General features: G+C 47.8%; 2 protein-coding genes and 1 pseudogene across 3 annotated transcripts; 1 reads left to right on the top strand and 2 right to left on the bottom strand.

Moving 5' to 3' along the window:
* Positions 1-1391: 1391 nt before the first annotated feature.
* On the bottom strand, positions 1392-2789 carry LOC311178849 (tripartite motif-containing protein 75-like; the record flags this gene model as incomplete). Its single annotated transcript, XM_084245578.1, has 1 exon — positions 1392-2789. The coding sequence occupies one exon, from the start codon at positions 2787-2789 to the stop codon at positions 1392-1394; it is 1398 nt and encodes a 465-aa protein (XP_084101704.1).
* A 6657-nt stretch (positions 2790-9446) lies between these two features.
* On the bottom strand, positions 9447-10850 carry LOC311178848 (tripartite motif-containing protein 75-like; the record flags this gene model as incomplete). The annotated part of the gene is made up of 1 exon (XM_084245577.1): positions 9447-10850. The coding sequence occupies one exon, from the start codon at positions 10848-10850 to the stop codon at positions 9447-9449; it is 1404 nt and encodes a 467-aa protein (XP_084101703.1).
* Positions 10851-12028: 1178 nt separating this feature from the next.
* LOC311178506 (spliceosome-associated protein CWC15 homolog) lies at positions 12029-12716 on the top strand (annotated as a pseudogene). Its single transcript has one exon. The product of its transcript is annotated as a spliceosome-associated protein CWC15 homolog (transcript).
* The last annotated feature ends 5390 nt before the right edge of the window (positions 12717-18106 follow it).

The raw sequence follows: 18106 nt of genomic DNA, 5'->3' as shown, positions 1-18106 counted from the left end.
CAATCTTCAGTGAAATAGATGCTACAATAATGTCACAATATTTGTATGAATTACCTCATTTGGCCATCAAAATTTCTTGCTACGATAGACTGAAAATTCTCTTTCAGGCAAGAACAATTTCAGGATACACTATGGATAATCAACAAGGTCCAAATCCCTTCCAGTAGGAGGGAATCCACCTGGCATTTGCCTTGGGGAATGACAACATCTTTCCTAGGTTGGACAATAAACAAGTCAGCCCTTTGCTCTACATGGAGACACCTCCCTCTGCCTTCCAAGGTATTCCCCACAAAAACACATTTGTAAGTACAGTCGGAGGTCTGTGCCTCCCCCCACTCAACAGAAAGGTGACTGTCTCCCTGAAACTGCCTCTTCTCTCTCACCTGAAACCTTTAGGTACTTTACAAACAGTAGAATATTTCTGTGAACAAATGTAGACATGTCTACTGGCACTGGAAAAGGGTCATTTTATACACCGAAATGGCTGAGAACAGTCTCCCTGAGGTTACATCTGTTCTATCACCTGAAACATTTGGTCAAAGGGAAAATATAGATGTATAGGTTGAATGTAAATGGACACCATAAGTAGGGGCTCTGAGAGAGCCACCAGGGTGACACCACAGTTCCTCCCCTTGGCCCTGTTCGTCCTTGCTCTCGTCCTCTTTATCTTTTCTTGCAGACAAAAATAGAAATCCTGGCAAAACCCACTGAGACCAAGATGGAGATAGAATGAAGACAGATCCTCTCCCCCTTCCCCATGCCCCGCACCTCTGGTCTACACCCCAGCTCTTCTATACGTAAATAAAATAAATCTTAAAGAAAAAAAATATGCCCTCCAGCACCATGACTGACCTGTCAGAACAAACAAAAGAAATAGGGGCTTGCAGAACCTGAAAATCCCTGGATAATCCAAGGATTCCTGCTACTTATGATATCTTGAAAGTTCTGATTTTCTTTAGCCTTCCTCCCTTCGTAGCATTCCTTGTTAAGTCCCTGATTCTCCCCAATCCAGGAGATGGCCTTATGGAGAATATTCCAGCATATTCACAGGTTGCTTCCTCATGAGGCTCCGAATTAAACCTGATTCCTCCCACCCACTTTTATCTCTCCAACTATTGGCTTTCCAGTAGTGAAGATCTGGATCCAGGAGCCTGTGACCATTTTATAACTGGCAGTGTCAGATTTTCACAAACAGCAATTCCACATCTCTGCTGTTGTCCCCAAGATCATAATTCTGGATGAAGCAAAAAGAAACAAACAAACACAACATATTTTTTCATGATTTTAATTTTAATGAATATGAAAAAAATGTTGCTACATTTACTGACAGATCTACAAACTTCAACTGGTTATCCATAAATGACAGGAAGAAAATGGAGCAGAGTCCCAGTTCAGTCTTCATCATCTCTTCCTGCGCAGACTGTGAGGGGCTGAGAATCCCGACCCACACAGAAGTAAGGCTTGAGCACTTGAGAAAACGTCTCCCTGAAGGAGTGGATGTGGGACCTGTCGTGCACGCTGTAAAAGGAAATCTGGCCCAGCTCATAGTCCAGGTAAATGCCGACCCCTCTGGGCTTCTCCTTCAGAGCCAGAGGCACAGACACGCGGCCCACTGCCACATAGGCCCCAGCGCACAGCCCAAGGGTCCAGCGCACGTCCTGACCTGCCAGGGGCCTCTGCCTCTTCCTGGACAGGGAGTCTGGACACAGCCCCACGGCCCACTCAGGCTTGTCTCCCACCTGCACCTCCCAGTAATGGCGGCCTCCCCGGAAGCCTTGAGCACCCAGCACCGCGGTCTCAGCCATGAACCTCTGCGGATACCGGGCCACTTTCTGCCTTTTCCTCACAAATGTCACAGACTTGTGATCCTCGGACACGAGCAGGTTGGGGTGTGCTGTCTGGGGATCCAGAGTCACTTCCTCCCTGAATCTCTTTATAATCCTCTCTGAATACAGAGGAGGGAGACTGAAGCCTTCCCGCCTTAACTGGAAGGAGCTCACAGCTGGGGCCTCCAGGCTTTGACACCTGACCTGGAGGCTCTTGATATCCCTCAGCAATTTCACCTCTGACATCACACTCCTCTCTGCCACCTCCTTGAGTAGCCCTTTCAGGGTGGAAATGTGCTCTGTAAAGGCGTTTACATTCTCACTGAGTTTCTGCTGAATGTCCCTCTCTTCTTCGGCCAGCTTGGACATGGCTGCCTCCTGCTCACGTTCTACAAACTGGTTCAGGTGCTCAAATTCTGAAGTTAGTTTCCACCGGCGGTGTCCCACCTGCTCTCTCAGCTCCACTAGTTTTCTGTCTTGAATAGTGACTAGTTTCTCTACATCTGCCACCTGCTTCTTCAGGGTCTCCCTATAATTGGTGAGCCTTTGCCTATGGTGGGAGGCAGCCTCCTCCATGGGCCTCACCAGGTGACCCTGGTGGTCAGAGGTGCACAGGCCACACACCACCTCCAGGTCATCCTCACAGAAGAGGCCCAGCACCTGGTTGTGCCGCTCACACAGGACCTTCTCTTGCTGCCTGCTCTGGCTGCTGCTGCTGTGCACCAGCTTGACCAAGTCAATCATCCTGGCCAGCTGGGGGTTGGCACTGAAGTGCCTCTCTTGTTGTGAGTAGCGGCAGATAGGGCAGGGGAACCGGTCCAGGAGATCCTTCCAGGACTGCTGGATGCATGAGCGACAGAAGTTGTGGCCGCACGGGATGGTGACGGGGTCTGTCAGGAAGTCCAGACAGATGGGACAGTAGACCTCTGCCTGCAGCGCTGCCAGGGTTGCTGGGACCTCCATTGGGCCGCGTGTGAAGGCCTGGGCTGGGCTGAGGAGGTTTCCTCAGGAGTTTGGGCTGGCAGGCAGCTGAGAGGATGTGGAGCCAAGCTCAGCAATTCTCTAGTCACAAGTCAGCCGGGCTCTCAAGGGTCTCTTTGGTCCTGAGGATGAGAAGAGATTCCTGCAGTTAAATAAGGCTACTTTGCCCTGTGCTCTGCTCGTCACCCTTTTTAAAGGAGACCTCTGTGTGATCCATCCACCCCCAAATCCCAACCAGCCCATGTCAACCCCAGAGATTGAAAGGGGCTGGGGAGAGTATGGGTTTTGGCACTAGAGCCCCACTCTAGTGGGCCACCTCTCCACTCAGTCACCTCCTCTGGGAATTCAGGGAAGATTTTATGCTCAAATCAAAGGGCCTGGGAACCAAATTAGAAGGGACTATTTAAAAACCAGCTAAATGGGCCTCCCCAGTGGCGCAGCGGTTGAGCGCTGGGTTGCGAAGCTGCCCGCGGCCTCTGCGGTGCCGGTTCAATCCCCGGCTGCTCCCCGGCCACCGGAGGAGGGTCCCACATGGTGCGCAGACCTCTCCTGCCGCCCGCTGCTCCCCTCAGCAGTGTACTTCGGTCCTTCTGCCTGCTCTGCCTCCCGCTCTGGCTCTGGTGAATTCTCTCACCCTCCCGTGCTTCTGACTGTACCCAGTGCATGTATAAACCAAACAAACAAACAAATAATAAATAAATAAATAAGACATGCCTCTAGAAAATTAAAAAAAAAAAAAATGTTATAAAAACCAGCTAAATGGAGCCTGCATAGCCTCTGGCATGCGATCTCAGCACCAAAGCCGTGGGCATCAGGAAGCCAGGTCTCTGCTCTGGGCCTCCCTCCTGCACCGGTGCCGCCTCCCCCTTACCTGTGCTGCTGACTCCACTGACTCTGGCAGGGCTTATGGTCTGTGAGGCTGGTCCCTGAGGTCAGTCCCTTGGAAGGGGTCTGAAGCCAGGCTGGCAGCAGAGTGCAGGGTCTCTGGTGTGACCAGGCTACTTATAGCCTGCTAGGTGGGTGGAGCTACTGCGCCCCACCCTACAAAGGTGTTGTCTCCCCCGCCCTCCCTGGAAAGGGAGGGTGGCACCTACCTAGATGAGTGGATTTAGTTCAATGATGCTGGAGCTGGGGGTGGGTCGTTTAGGAGGGTGGGGCAGGAAGTTTTTTGAGAAATGGGACATTTGTGCCCTGAGTTGTGCTAATCTGCAGACTCATTTGCCCTCTGTAATCCCCCCTGGCTTCCAGTGCCACTTAATCCAATCATTGCTGATGAAGACACAGAAATCTGAAAGGTCAGTGATGTGAGTTCTTTTTCCCTGTAGGAAGTGGAGCTGGGGCCCGGGGTCATCCTGGCCTCTCAGTCTGCACCCCCACTCCGGGCAATAGAATGAGGGACTCTGTACCTCAAGTTTATGGGTCTGTTTGACTCTCCCCGTTAGCTTCTGCGCCCTCCCGACTACTGTGACCTATCCCAGGACCATAGAATGCGCCCACCATAGAGTGGTGGTTGATAGAGACAGACTCCAGAGCTGCCTCGCACTCAGGTAGAGAATATGGTGTCCCAGCCAAGGGCACAGTTGTACAACTCAGGTTCCGGCCTCCTTTCTGCAAGAAATGAAGGAACTGGTGGAAGGGACTCTTGGGACAAAAGGTACACCCAGAACAAATCAGAATGTAACAGCCTGCCTGGTCCAGGGGCAGCAGAGCAGCAGAATAGGGGACTCAGCACATTGCCCCCATCTCTTGTTTCCTTTGATGCACAAGGGGTTGAGGCAGCAGCACACTGCCTTGCTAGCCCTCAGCGCCTGCAGGAGATGCTCCACCAGAAGTTCCCTCTTCACCTGGGAGAGCCATGGGTCAGCAGTTAGCACACAGCAGAGCATTCCACAGTCAGCTCTAAACAAGGAGCCGGGACCAGCCTTGCACAGGACACCTTTCTGCATAATGCAGCTGACTGACTGGCTGTGAAGGTTTTAAAGAGTATCTTGAAATGGTAATCAAATTTGGCATCACCTAAGTTTTAAAGCTGCTCCGTGATACCTTATGGAGGAGATTATGAAAGATTTGATTTGCCAGACAAGGCTGCAACAGATAGTTAGGGATTATGACTAATAAGGAGAATCTGTTAGTGAAGATCTAGCAAGAACTGCATTAGTTACTGTGCCCTGTAGCTTTGGTTCAATGGCAGGACTCTATGCTGTTAACCAGAAAATAAACAGAGGTATGTTAGTTGGAAATGTTTGTCTCTCTGAATGAATCCTACCTGGTTGTTAAAGTCTTGGGGGAAATTGGTTAGGGAACAAGGCATTAGATCCACAAACAACTTTGTATTACGAAAGGAAAGGCGCCTTCACTTTGGAGACATTTCATGTCACCCCTCAAACCAAAAGATAAAAGGGTATGTGTGCCCCCTACTGGCATAGAGTGGGAAGAACACATTGCCTGTGTAATTTTGTGGCCAAAGATATTTCATTAGAGTTTATCAAGCGGAACTCATCTAGAAAGTGGGTTTGTCATTCTGACAACTGACCTGACATTCTTGTAAAGTTCAAAGTCATAAGGATAAAACAGGGGGCTGAGCAGGAACACTGTTTAGATGGAACACATATGGGCATCAGGGATATTTTCTTAGTCTTGATGTTGCTGATGATTACATGGGTTACACACAGGTCAATGAAAATTAAAATTTGGCAGTTTATTGTTTATCAATTATCCTTTAGAAAAGTTTTGAAGAAAAAAGTAATGGGAATTCCTCCAGTTTAAAAAACACTGAAGCCATGTGACAATGGATAAACTTTTATTAAAATATAAATTTTGAAAATATATTGAAAGATAGCTTTAGATCAATTTGGAGAAATTGGTATTATGAATTAATATAATCACTTTGGGTTTTGGGAGTGACACACAAAAGATTAAAATTTCTTCAGTTTGTTAAATTCAAATTTCTTCAATTTGTTAAGGCAGATTAATTTGCCTCTATAGTAATTTTGTGTTGTTAAAAGTTGATGATGCTGAATTCTCTTAAATGAAATGTTAAACTCAACATGTTCTTTTGTTGTAAAAGAGCTGATGTGTAAAATGCATCATAAAAATTCATTGCTGCCTTCCCTACTTTGACCACTTCCAGTGAGTAAATGAATGATTTCAATAAATTATTTGCCCTTCACTCATTTTGCATTATTATTATGCCTGAGTTTGGACAGTCCTACACTCCACAACAACTTTCTATCCCAATTTTCCAGCTTTTCCTTTGAGATTTTGATATAATTTTAGTAAGGGAGATAGAAATCTGTATTTAAAGGAAAAAATGATTAGGTTCATTTTTCATCTTTTTTTTTTTTCATTTTTCATCTTTAAGAATCATGTGGCAGGGCCTCCCTGGTGGCACAGGCGGTTGAGCGCCGCACTGTGAAGCTGTCCACAACCTCTGCAGCACGGGTTTGATCTCGGCCACCGGGCGAGAATCCCACATCACGCTGCAGACCTCTCCTGTCTCACCCGCTACTCCCCTCAGCAGTGTATTTCATCAGTCTGCCTGTTCTGTTCCCCGCTCTGTCTCTGGTGAGTCCTTTCATCCTCCTGCACATCTGGCCCATACCCCAGTTCTTGTATAAATAAATAAATCTTAAAAAAAAATTCATATGGCTACTTGAATACCAATTTTGAGATAATGTGCATGCTATTCATGATCTTATTTTGTCACTATTTATACATTAAATGGAAAGCATTTCCAAAACGCAGTTTTGAGAAAAAGGGTTTTAATAGAATTTTCAATGTGTGAGGTAAATATTTGCAGAAGTCAAACACTAGGTGGCACCCAGTCCTCTTTGCGTTGGAAATAATTGCTGATTCTGAACCTAATGTGCAAAGAAAAACTCCCCACAAGAATATTGTTTAGATCATATGCATGTATTTAGAATATATTTACAAAAGAAAGTATGTGAAAAAGTGTTACATTTTCAGAAATCAAATCATGTGAGCTACAATTTTGAGTGCCTTAGAAACATTTAATTTATGTATAAATGAAATGATATTTCCAAACAACTAGTATAAATTAAGCCTTTATTAAGCACAAATTATATGCAGTGGGAGAAATGGGAAGGGGAGTTAAAGATGACCTGGGGTGGAAGTGAATGGCTATGATCCCTGAAGACAGGGAAGGAAAAACACACATGTCCATGGTGAGGAAGGCCCTGGAGACGACCAAGGTGCCCAGTGCTAGTCACCAGCTGGCGTCACCAGCTGGCATCTGCAGCTCCAGGTTGCTTTGTGGCTTTCAGAGCAGGATGGTGAGAATGAAGGCCAGAAAGAGTGAGGCGAAGGATGAGTTACAGTCTCCCTCTTAGATGCATTGACCTTCAGTGTGTCTCCCTGGGACTCCTTGCAGCCCTCAGGCCAGCGGCTGCCCACAGCCACTGCAGTGGATTCACAACCATGCTCTCAAGGCTTTTGCTTAGACCTCCATTAACTTTGCAGTTAGTCTTCCATTAATTTGTCTCAAAGGTTTTCCTTGGCTGACACTGGAAATTCCCACCATGGGGATTTTCAGAGGATGGCAGGACACCAGCTTCCTCTTGAGCAGCAGGAGGCTGCTGCACAGCAGGAGGGCTGATGCCCTTGGCCCTGCGCAGCACCCTCCGGTATTTCAGGTACTTCCTCTTGTCCCTGGCTTCATGCCAGGGCAACTAGAGTAAGATGATAAAATAATAAGCCACGTTCATTTCCTGCACTCTCAAGCCACACTTGGCCCATCCACAAGCTACCCTGCTCCATGGGCATATTGTCAGCCTCCCCTGGACTTTTAGGTGAGAGGGGCCTCATCAGCCTCCAAATCTGGACAAACTCGGAAAGTGGATTATTCCCATGGTGATAGCAACAGATTACTTAGGATATTTTATAATACCTCTTCCATTCTTGGGTTTTCTCATCCCAGGAAGCCCAGGGTATTTGTCTTTTGCATTCCAGCAACTATTACAGTCCATTTTTGCCCTTCTTTCCTATAATTACTTATAAAGTAGGGAAGTAATTATTATTTGTAATTATTTGTCATGAGGAAGGCATGGGGATAGAATAATTTCTTTGAACTTCTAAAATAAAAATATTTCTAAACGTGTAAATACATCACTTGTTTGTGTTTATATAATTTTTAGCTACAGATGTTTATACAGACTTTTCTCAATGTAGAAATATCACTATAATCTCTGTCCTTTGGTTTTACATTGAGAAGCTGAAAGTGAAGCTTTACAAGTGAAGGCTGAAAGCAACAGATGCAATGGATCAATGTAGGTGGATATGGGAAAAAAACCAAAGACACATTACACTTCTCACCTCTAGTGAGAGCAGATGAAAATCTGTTGCAAAGTGCAAACAGCATTTAGAGCATGTGCACATCATACAACTAAACACTACAATAAAAATGTCTCTGTGTCTCTGTTTATTTGTACGTGATAGAGTATTTCTGGGAGTTTAGAGAAGACAGTAAAGAATGGCCGTGCTGGAGGGCGGTGAGGAGACCTGGTAACCGGGTGTGGGAGCAACTGGCTTTATAGTGTCTTCCACAAGAGATTTTTTTGTAATTCTATTTCTAGGTTTCTCTAAATTTCTCAAAGTTTATCTGTGTCTGAGTTTATTTCTCAGAATATCATTCCAGTTTTTAAAAAATCTTCACAACCGCCATTGTCTCTGCCATATCTCTAAAGCCACCAGAACCAAGGACCAGCCTCCGTGTGCCTCTCTCACCTATCTGTTCCTGCCCCAATGCATATCCAATCACCCCCTGTATTTCCTAGCTGGCCCCTCCCATTCAGAGATTAGGATTTGTAGGCCAAGGTGGGGGCAGGAAATGGCGGCCCCCAGAGGCAACTGCTCTGGCAAGTCCTCCCAGTTTCTTGGAGCTGCTCTCTGAAAGAGATAATCTCATTTTTTTCAAATAGTACCCTTGAGTTTGAATTTATTATTGTTTTGATTCTTCCTTTCATAATAAATCAAATCAAAACAAGTTATGAACCTTAGAGCTAAAAAAAAATCCATGTTAAACAAAGTATAGAAGAAACACAATGCAACATTGCAATCAAGGAGAGGAAGGTGGCAGTCACTTGCCCTACACAGAAATCTCTCCAGGGAGAGAGGAACAATCCACGCTGCACTGTTCCAAATCAAACAGAAAATTTTATTGATCCCCAACATTTGAAAACCAAGAAAATCTGGTATTTAAGCAAAATAGCATCAAAGATGGGTCCTTCTCTATGTCAATTATGTCAGGATATAAATATAACTTCAGAACTCAGATGAAATCACCTCACTTCATTTTTCCTTTTGCGATAGACATGAGCTTCTGTTCCAGGTGAGTCATGTAGGATATACCAGGAAATCCCAAGTCTGTTGTGGAGGGAAGAATCTGCTGGACCATCCCTGGAGGATGACCCTGTCTTTATTACTATGGCCATAAACCAACCGTCCTATTGCTCTGCATGAAGAAACCAGTCCTACCTTCCACATAAAAACATTTGAAGAAACTCTGGACAGGCCAGTGTCTGCCCCTCAGCGCCCCCGCCCTCACTCAGGAGGACTGAAGGGACCCACTGAAAATTATCTCCTGGAACTGTCTCTTCTCATTCTCCTGCAACTTTTAAGGTGTTAGGGCTCATCATCTCTTCCTGCGCAGACTGTGAGGGGCTGAGAATCCCAACCCACATAGAAGTAAGGCTTGAGCACTTGAGAAAATGTCTCCCTGAAGGAGTGGATGTGGGACCTGTCTTGCACGCTGTAAAAGGAAATCTGGCCCAGCTCATAGTCCAGGTAAATGCCGACCCCTCTGGGCTTCTCCTTCAGAGCCAGAGGCACAGACACGCGGCCCACTGCCACATAGGCCCCAGCGCACAGCCCAAGGGTCCAGCGCGTGTCCTGACCTGCCAGGGGCCTCTGCCTCTTCCTGGACAGGGAGTCTGGACACAGCCCCACGGCCCACTCAGGCTTGTCTCCCACCTGCACCTCCCAGTAATGGCGGCCTCCCCGGAAGCCTTGAACACCCAGCACCGCGGTCTCAGCCACGAACCTCTGCGGATTCCGGGCCACTTTCTGCCTTTTCCTCACAAATGTCACAGACTTGTGATCCTCGGACACGAGCAGGTTAGGGTGTGCTGTCTGGGGATCCAGAGTCACTTCCTCCCTGAATCTCTGGATAATCTTCTGCAGAGCAGAATACAGGGGAGGGAGACTGAAGCCTTCCCACCTTAACTGGAAGGAGCTCACAGCTGGGGCCTCCAGGCTTTGACACCTGACCTGGAAGCTCTTGATATCCCTCAGCAATTTCACCTCTGACATCACACTCCTCTCTGCCACCTCCTTGAGTAGCCCTTTCAGGGTGGAAATGTGCTCTGTTAAAGTCCTTATGCGGGCACTGATTTTCTGCTGAATGTCCCTCTCTTCTTCGGCCAGCTTGGACATGGCTGCCTCCTGCTCACGTTCTACAAACTGGTTCAGGTGCTCAAATTCTGAGGCTAGTTTCCACCAGCGGTGTCCTGCCTGCTCTCTCAGCTCCACTAGTTTTCTGTCTTGAATAGTAACTAGTTTCTGCACATCTGCCACCTGCTTCTTCAGGACCTCCCTATAATTAGTGAGCCTTTGCCTATGGTGGGAGGCGGCCTCCTCCATGGGCCTCACCAGGTGACCCTGGTGGTCAGAGGTGCACAGGCCACACACCACCTCCAGGTCATCCTCACAGAAGAGGCCCAGCACCTGGTTGTGCCGCTCACACAGGACCTTCTCTTGCTGCCTGCTCTGGCTGCTGCTGCTGTGCACCAGCTTGACCAAGTCAATCATCCTGGCCAGCTGGGGGTTGGCACTGAAGTGCCTCTCTTGTTGTGGGTAGCGGCAGACAGGGCAGGGGAACCTGTCCAGGAGATCCTTCCAGGACTGCTGGATGCATGAGCGACAGAAGTTGTGGCCGCACAGGATGGTGACGGGGTCTGTCAGGAAGTCCAGACAGATGGGACAGTAGACCTCTGCCTGCAGCGCTGCCAGGGTTGCTGGGACCTCCATTGGGCCGCGTGTGAAGGCCTGGGCTGGGCTGAGGAGGTTTCCTCAGGAGTTTGGGCTGGCAGGCAGCTGAGAGGATGTGGAGCCAAGCTCAGCAATTCTCTAGTCACAAGTCAGCCAGGCTCTAAAGGGCCTCTTTGGTCCTGAGGATGAGAAAATAAGGTTAATTTTCTTGTGACTCTGCTTACCACCACATTTAGAGGGGATCACTGATTACCATTTTCCACCAAAAATCCCAACTATCTTCACATCAAATCCACAAGTACTGAATAGTACTAGAAAGTGTGTATGGATTTGAGGACAAAAGCGCCTTAATTTGGGTTAGATTCCCCTTCTGTCAGCTATGGATAAGGTTATAAAATTACTTACCCTCAAATCAATGGAACTGGAAACCAAAATAAAAGGGAAGTGTATAAAAATAACCTAGATGGAGAATGAATATCCTTTGAGGTGTGATCTCAATGCTATCAGAGCATGCACTGAGGAAGCCAAGGTGATTACCTGCTCTGGCCTCCTACCCAACCTAGTCCCAGCTCCCTGCTTACCTGGATCCCAGGACTTCAGCGGCTGTGGGAGGGCCTAGGTGGGCCTCTGAGATCAATTCCTTGAATGGGCTATGAAGCCAGGCTATGAAGCCACAGCAGTATGTGAAGTCTCTGATGGGGCCAGGGTATTTATAGACCACTGAGGGGGCATGGGTAGCTCTTGGGACCACACCCAGGAGCCTTGGTGGCTCCTCCCCCAAGGAGGGAGGGTGGGGAAGCCTGGACCTCAGTGAGATCAGAGGTCCTAGTTGAGGTGTAGAGAATCTCCTGGGACTAAATGGGGGCCACAAGGGTCGGGTGGTAATTTAATATGCAGCTTCTCATTTGCATATTCGTAATCCTCCCTAATCTTCTTAAAGCCACTTAATCCCATTTTGCTTACCAGGAAATTGAACCTAAAAGGTTTTGTGAGGTGACTGCCTCACAAGAACCTATAAATAGACTCTATCAGTTTCACCTTCCTTCCCAGCCTGCAGGTTCCAGCACTGCCTGGACCACTTTTAAATGATTTTCCCTCAAACACTATTTAAACATCTTTGAATTTGTAATCAATCACCTGCTACCTTAAAATCTACCTGTTTCCATTTTCGGGACCCGGTAGGACCTCGGCCTCCGGAGCCAAGGGCGCCCCAAAAGATGACCACCCGGGCAAGGCCAACCTTTGAACCCGCGAGAGGTGGAAGAGAGAAAAGAGAAGGGGATTTGAGCTAACTCTCAAAGCATTATTCAAGCAGAGACCTACCTTCCCATACAAAGATAAAATACAGACAAACTGCTCAGGATGCCCCTGAAGAGGTTCGGAACTGCGACTTGCGGAGGGAGTTGGCGGAGAGGGAGCGAGAAAAATAGAGGTCGTCCATCTCGGGAAAGGACGAACTCCTCTTCAGTGTCAAAGAAGTCAAAGAAGCCTCGCTTAGACCAGCTTCCCGCTGCGAGCCTCGGTACAGATGATCCTCTGATAGTGGAGGGAGATGAAGATGTTGCAGAGGAGAGTGATGATGATATAGCAGCTCTTCTTGCAGAACTAGAAAAAAATTTAAAAAGAAAGAGCCCAAGGGCGGGCCAGGGAGGAACAAGAACAAAAAGCTTAAGAAGAAACGATTTGATTCGTCTGGAAAACTTCCGGGTGGGAAACCCTCTCCTGAATCTGGCTGGCCCAGCCCAGCCTCAGGCCAACTTCAAGGTCAACAGAAGGTGGGGTGACGATGTTGTTTTCAAGAACTGCGCCAAAGGTGTCCATGGTCAGAAGAAAGACAGAAGATTTGTGAATGATGTGCTGCGATCTGAATTTCACAAGAAGTTCATGGAAAAGTATATTAAATAGTATAGTTTTATGTGCTTAATTAAAGACTATAAAATTTAACACTTCATTTGGATTTTGTTTTTTTCTTTGTTCTGTCTGAACTGTGGCTAGGTCTTCCTCACTGTAAGTTCCCATAAGATCCTACTCGAGGAGGACTTGGGATCTGGTTTCACCCAGTTTCCATCCTGTGAATGTTTCCAGTCGCGTTTTCCTTTTACTGGGAAAGGTGATCTACTTGTAATATTTTTAACAATCTAAGTGAAAAACACAACAACAAAACCCTAGCTATTTCCACTCTCAATATCCATGTAATGGTAACTCCATTTACCAAAGTGCAAATGTGGAACCCCTAGAAGCACCTATGATTTCTTTCCTTCTTTAATGACAACCAGTCAATCCAACAGCAAGTTCTGTGGGCATTAGTTTGAAACTATATCAGTGCTTTCTTATACGCATTTCCCAGCTCCCTCTGTTACAGGGCAGGGAGGGGGGCACCCCAGACCCCACAAACCTGCCTGCTCTAAATAGGTTCTGCCATCCGCCACATCAACACAAAACATTTGAGACTTTAATGGGAAAGAACTTTAATATAATTAGGAAACAATACAGGAAAGACAAAGAATAGAGTTTCTAAATGAAGCACCCAAAGTTACCCGTCCCCTCGTGGGTAAAACTCCATCCAAATGGGATCGGCCCAGAGCAAGGCCCCAAAGCCTGCCACAAGTCTAAAGCATCTTCCAGTGGGGACCCACAGAAAAGAGTCAGAAACAACCAGACAAGTCTGGAAGGAAAAGAGCAAAATCAAAATCAAGACAAAGACTGCCATTGTCACCTCCCCATGGGTCTCTGACCCACATCTATGTCACCCAGTCCATGACCAAAAGGCAAGTGTAGTTTCACGTGTCTCTCGGCTCCATGTGCCTTCTCCAGGTCTCCTTCTGGCTCTCTATATGCTGCTTTCTTCCTTCCTCAGTCTCCTCTTCAGCCTCTTCTCTCTGCTCAGCTCCACCCTCCTTTTGGGTGGGCAGGAAATCTGGAACCTCCCCCTTTCCTGGGGACCACCCTGTTACACCTCTACTCTGTCCCTCTTCCTCACTTTCCCCTTGAAGGACACAGTAGGAGTGGGAAAAGTCCCATTTCGTATGAATCCTGGTGTTAAGTATGAACAAAACAAGCCCAAGATGGAGGCCTTGCAGTCAGGAGCCCATCAAGAGTTAATCCATAATCTCACTGCAATTTCACCTTCTCCCAGAAGTAGAGTCATAAGCCAATCAATCGAATTTCCTGGTAAGCACCAGTGAGGTCATCTTCATAAGACTTCATGCGTTTCCTTTTAGGAAGCTGGCTTTACCTGAAATAATCTTTTATTTTGCTAAATAACATGTCCACCTCCTTTTTGGAATATCCTCATTGTGTAACCCTTTGCAGGATCTGAGTGGGACGCTTCCCCGACTTACGCATTTCATGAATCATTTAATAAAATTAGAACTTTAACACTGTGACTCCTGTTTTGTAGCACTTTGTTGGGTGTGACAGAATTCTAAACAAACTTCCATGGTAAAATGGGGATAAGGAAAAACAGAGTCAGGATGCTAGAGAAACTTGTGGAGTTTTCCATCTTTTTTACCATTTTCCATGGTCGTGCATAAGTTCCTCTCAATTGGAGTTCAACTCTGCTTTCAGCTTTTCATCTAATTGGCTTTTCTGTCTGAGCTTTGTGGGTAGCTCGCTACCCTGGCCTTTGTCTGAACATCCATGCTGGAGGTCCCTTTCCCTTTTTCCAGATGTTGTGTGGGAACTGTGGGTGAAAAGTGCACCCCATAGTTTAGACTCCTCCAGATTCCTGTGGAAACTTGGTGGCAGTTGCAGTCCGTGGTTTGCAGACCCCCTTCTTTGAAGTCAGCTGGTTCCGGACTGCCCCCATTCCCTCACTGGGTACTGCTAGCCCCTCAGTTTTGTTCTTTGGACACTGCTGGAGTATGTGTGTAACAGAGGAACCTCCATTGAAAGAGGAGGCTCCATGTCCCCTGCCCCACCCCATGAAGAGTGGAGGTACAGGGCGAGGGGAAGCTTGAAACACAGAAGAGACACAGGGAGTAGAAAGACACAGGAGAGAACACTTGGAGACAGACGCATGGAAAATAAGGGCATGCTAGCTTCTGGGCTTTGGATTTGCACCTAGGACTTGGGGGACATGGAGTCATGTGGAAGACAGACACTTGGGAGAGATTTATGTGGTAAAAGACCCTCGAGGAAGCTGACAATGGGTGCGGTTTTGATTTGTACTTTGATTCTGCTTCTATTATCCAGTTTCTATAGTTCCCTGCAAAAAGGTGCTTTAGACTTGTGGCAATCTTTCAGGCCTCAGTTACCCAGCTTTGGGCCAACCCAGTTTGGCTGGGCATTTCCTGACAAGAGGATGGGCAAATTCAGGTGTCTCAAAGGAGAATTTTCTTCTTTTTCCTTTCTCAACAGAACATAACCTAGTACTTTAGTTTATATCAAAACATCTGTCCCTTAGACCACCTCCCCCACCCTCAGACCCCTCCATCCCATTTAAGATTGGTCTGTATTTTAGCCATTTAGTTTTTTTTTTTTTTAAAGATTTATGCATACAAGAGCTGGGGTACAGGCCAGAGATGCGGGGGGTGAGAGGATTCACCAGAGACAGAGTGGGGAACAGAACAGGAGGATCTACTAATAGTGCTGAGGGAGCAGCAGGCGAAACAGGAGAGGTCTGCTGTGCCATGTGGGTTGCTCCCTGGCCGGCCGGGGATTGAACTCGTGCTGCAGAGGCTTCAGATTCCTTCATAGTGCGGTGCTTAACCCCTTGCGCCACCAGGGAGGACCCCATTTAGGTATTTCTTAAGCACAAAAAAAGGAGAGTGAAGAAGGAAAACTAAATAGGAAGACAAGAATGAGGCCATGCTTCAGCTTGAACTAGGGCCGGGAGGTCTAGAGGACAGAAGTGTTTACAGGGATGTGGTTCCCCTTCTGGTGAGGAACTGGCAACCATCCAAACCCAGAATTAGTGAGATTTCTTTTTCAAATGGTTTATTTTCCCAGGGCTGCCAGGGGGCGGGGGCATTAGGACTTTAGAAACTGGAGCTGTCCTCTCTTGGCAAGGCTCTGGTGGGGTCAAAGACTTGAGCAATCAGAGGTGATTTGTTTGCCCGCTTCCCAGCTGAATGTGGCTAATTGTCCTGGTCCAGTCCTCTTCTGCCTAAATAACAGAGCACAGCATCATCATCTCAATCCACTGGGGTGATACATCCTTAAGAGATTTTTAGTCCTGAGGAATTAGAGCTAAATCTAGTGGTAGGGCTTGGGGAGACCCTGCTACTACCAGCATTAACACCACTTCCAACACCACCCTGTGCTTGCATCACGCTGTTTTGGGTGATCTGGAAGGAAGATGTTTGTTAGGACAGAATATCCAGCTCTTGGCATTCTATGGAGATGAAATCAATGATTTTGAGGACCCCAAATAGAATCACTGATTTTACAAAAGTTTAACAAAAAGTCAACACTTCCTCCTTGAATCATTAGATGCTGTGGTTTCTGAACACGGGGGCAGCGGGGAGCATGGCCTTCTCATAGGCTCCTCAAAATGCTGGTTCTCGGGCTACAGCCAGGTCTACATTTATGCCTCATTTGGGATCTAAGCCATCATTCCCGGAGGCTTTCTCTGGAGCTGCTACTCACCATGTGGGTGAGTTATTTTCCAACTTTTTTTTTTTTTTTAAAGATTTATTTATTTACACAAGAACTGGGATACAGTCAGAGGCGTGGGAGGGTAAGAGGATTCACCAGGGACAGAGTGGGGAGCAGAACAGGCAGATGGACCAAAGACACTGCTGAGGGGAGCAGCGGGCGAGACAGGAGGGGTCTGCCGCACCATGTGGGTCCCTCGCTGGCATGGAACTGGCGCTGCAGAGGCTGCGGACAGCTTCACAGCGTGGCGCTCAACCTGCTGCGCCACCGGGGAGGTCCTATTTTCCAACTTTGAACTCAGTTTTTAAGATGGGCAAGTCAGGCAAGACCTTGTAACTGATTGAAATAGCGCCCAGGTTTAAAAGCTAATCGTATACTCCTCTGTGGTCCCCGTGAAGCTGTCCCGGTGGGACAGCCGTGTCTTTGAGCAGGGGACAGTGTCACACTCCAAGGAAAGAGCCAGAGGTTCAGGCCATGGCTCTGTGACCCCCTGGCCCAAGTCACATCTGCGAGCGGCTGAGCTTCTGCATCTGGGCCCGTCACTATCAGCTGGGCGGTGCACCTAACGCACCGGGCTGTTGGGAGGGACTAGATATGACAAAGGATGTTGACTATTTTTTGTCCACAGAGCCCACACTGTGCAGCATTAAATTCATTTTTGTTGAACTTCATCTGTTTTAAGAACAAAGCTAAATAAAAATGCTGGGTTCCTAGGCATTTACCTACAAAAAGTCACCTCTTTTCCTCCTCTCCATTTCTCCAGGCTGCTCTCTTACCATAAATCCTCCTCCTCTGGACCCCAGAAAACTGTTTGCTCCCTGGGAACGGCAGCTCCATCAGCGCTCTCAGAGGGACTGCTCCAAGCCGCTGTGGGAATGAGAAAAAAGGCCCCATGAGCACTGTGCTGAGGGAGCTCAGCCGCACACTTCCCTGGGCACCAGGCAGTCCCCCAGCTCACCAGGTACCTTGGACACGATGTTCTGAAGGCCATGGAGGTGGGGGCTCCCTCTTGACTAGATTCCCTTAGAGGGGAGCAGAGGCAGTTCGGCTCCCCTGCGACCTGGTCTCAGCCTGAGCTGCCAGCACTGTGCCGAGCCACGCTGTCACCTTGTCCTGTACACCATGGTCACGGGGCTGCCACTCATGGGAGAGGACTGCTGGAAGGCTCCAAAGTAAGTATTCTCATAGTCCTTATAGTGGTGGATTCTGTTACTGCCGTGTTTTTACAGGGTGGTATACAACAAAAAGTTCTTAAGTCAAAGTCCAGGAACGTCCTGGCTGTCCCACAGCCTTGGCTGTGACCAGAGAGAGAGGCTGGAGGCAGGGCAGGTTTGTAAGCGTAGAGGATTTTCATCATGGTTGCTGGTCTCCTCTGGGGCTATTGCATCGCTGCATGTGGCACGGGTGGAGGTGGATGGGGTCCTGGTGGTGCTAGAGGCAGGGCTGGAGGTGGTGGTCCTTGGCTCCAGGATGGCTGGGAGACTCGCAGACTGTGTTTCTACTGCTGGCCTTGGGCCCTGAGCCTGGGCCACAACAAAATGCCAGGAGGACAGGCTCGCACATAGGGGTTGCTGTCTGCCCAGACCTTCAGCTGAAGGGCGGGCTGGGGAAGGATTGTGGCTATCGGGGAGCAGTGGGGGCAGGGTGGGGAGAGCCTCCCCAAGATGGCACAGCCCTCCACCTTATGCTTCTGGGCT

The sequence above is a fragment of the Talpa europaea genome (genome assembly GCF_964194135.1).
Source record: "Talpa europaea genome assembly, chromosome: 10".
NCBI classification, from domain to species: domain Eukaryota; kingdom Metazoa; phylum Chordata; class Mammalia; order Eulipotyphla; family Talpidae; genus Talpa; species Talpa europaea.
The sequence above is the reverse complement of the archived record's forward strand: the minus strand, read 5'-3'. Positions and strand labels throughout refer to the sequence as shown.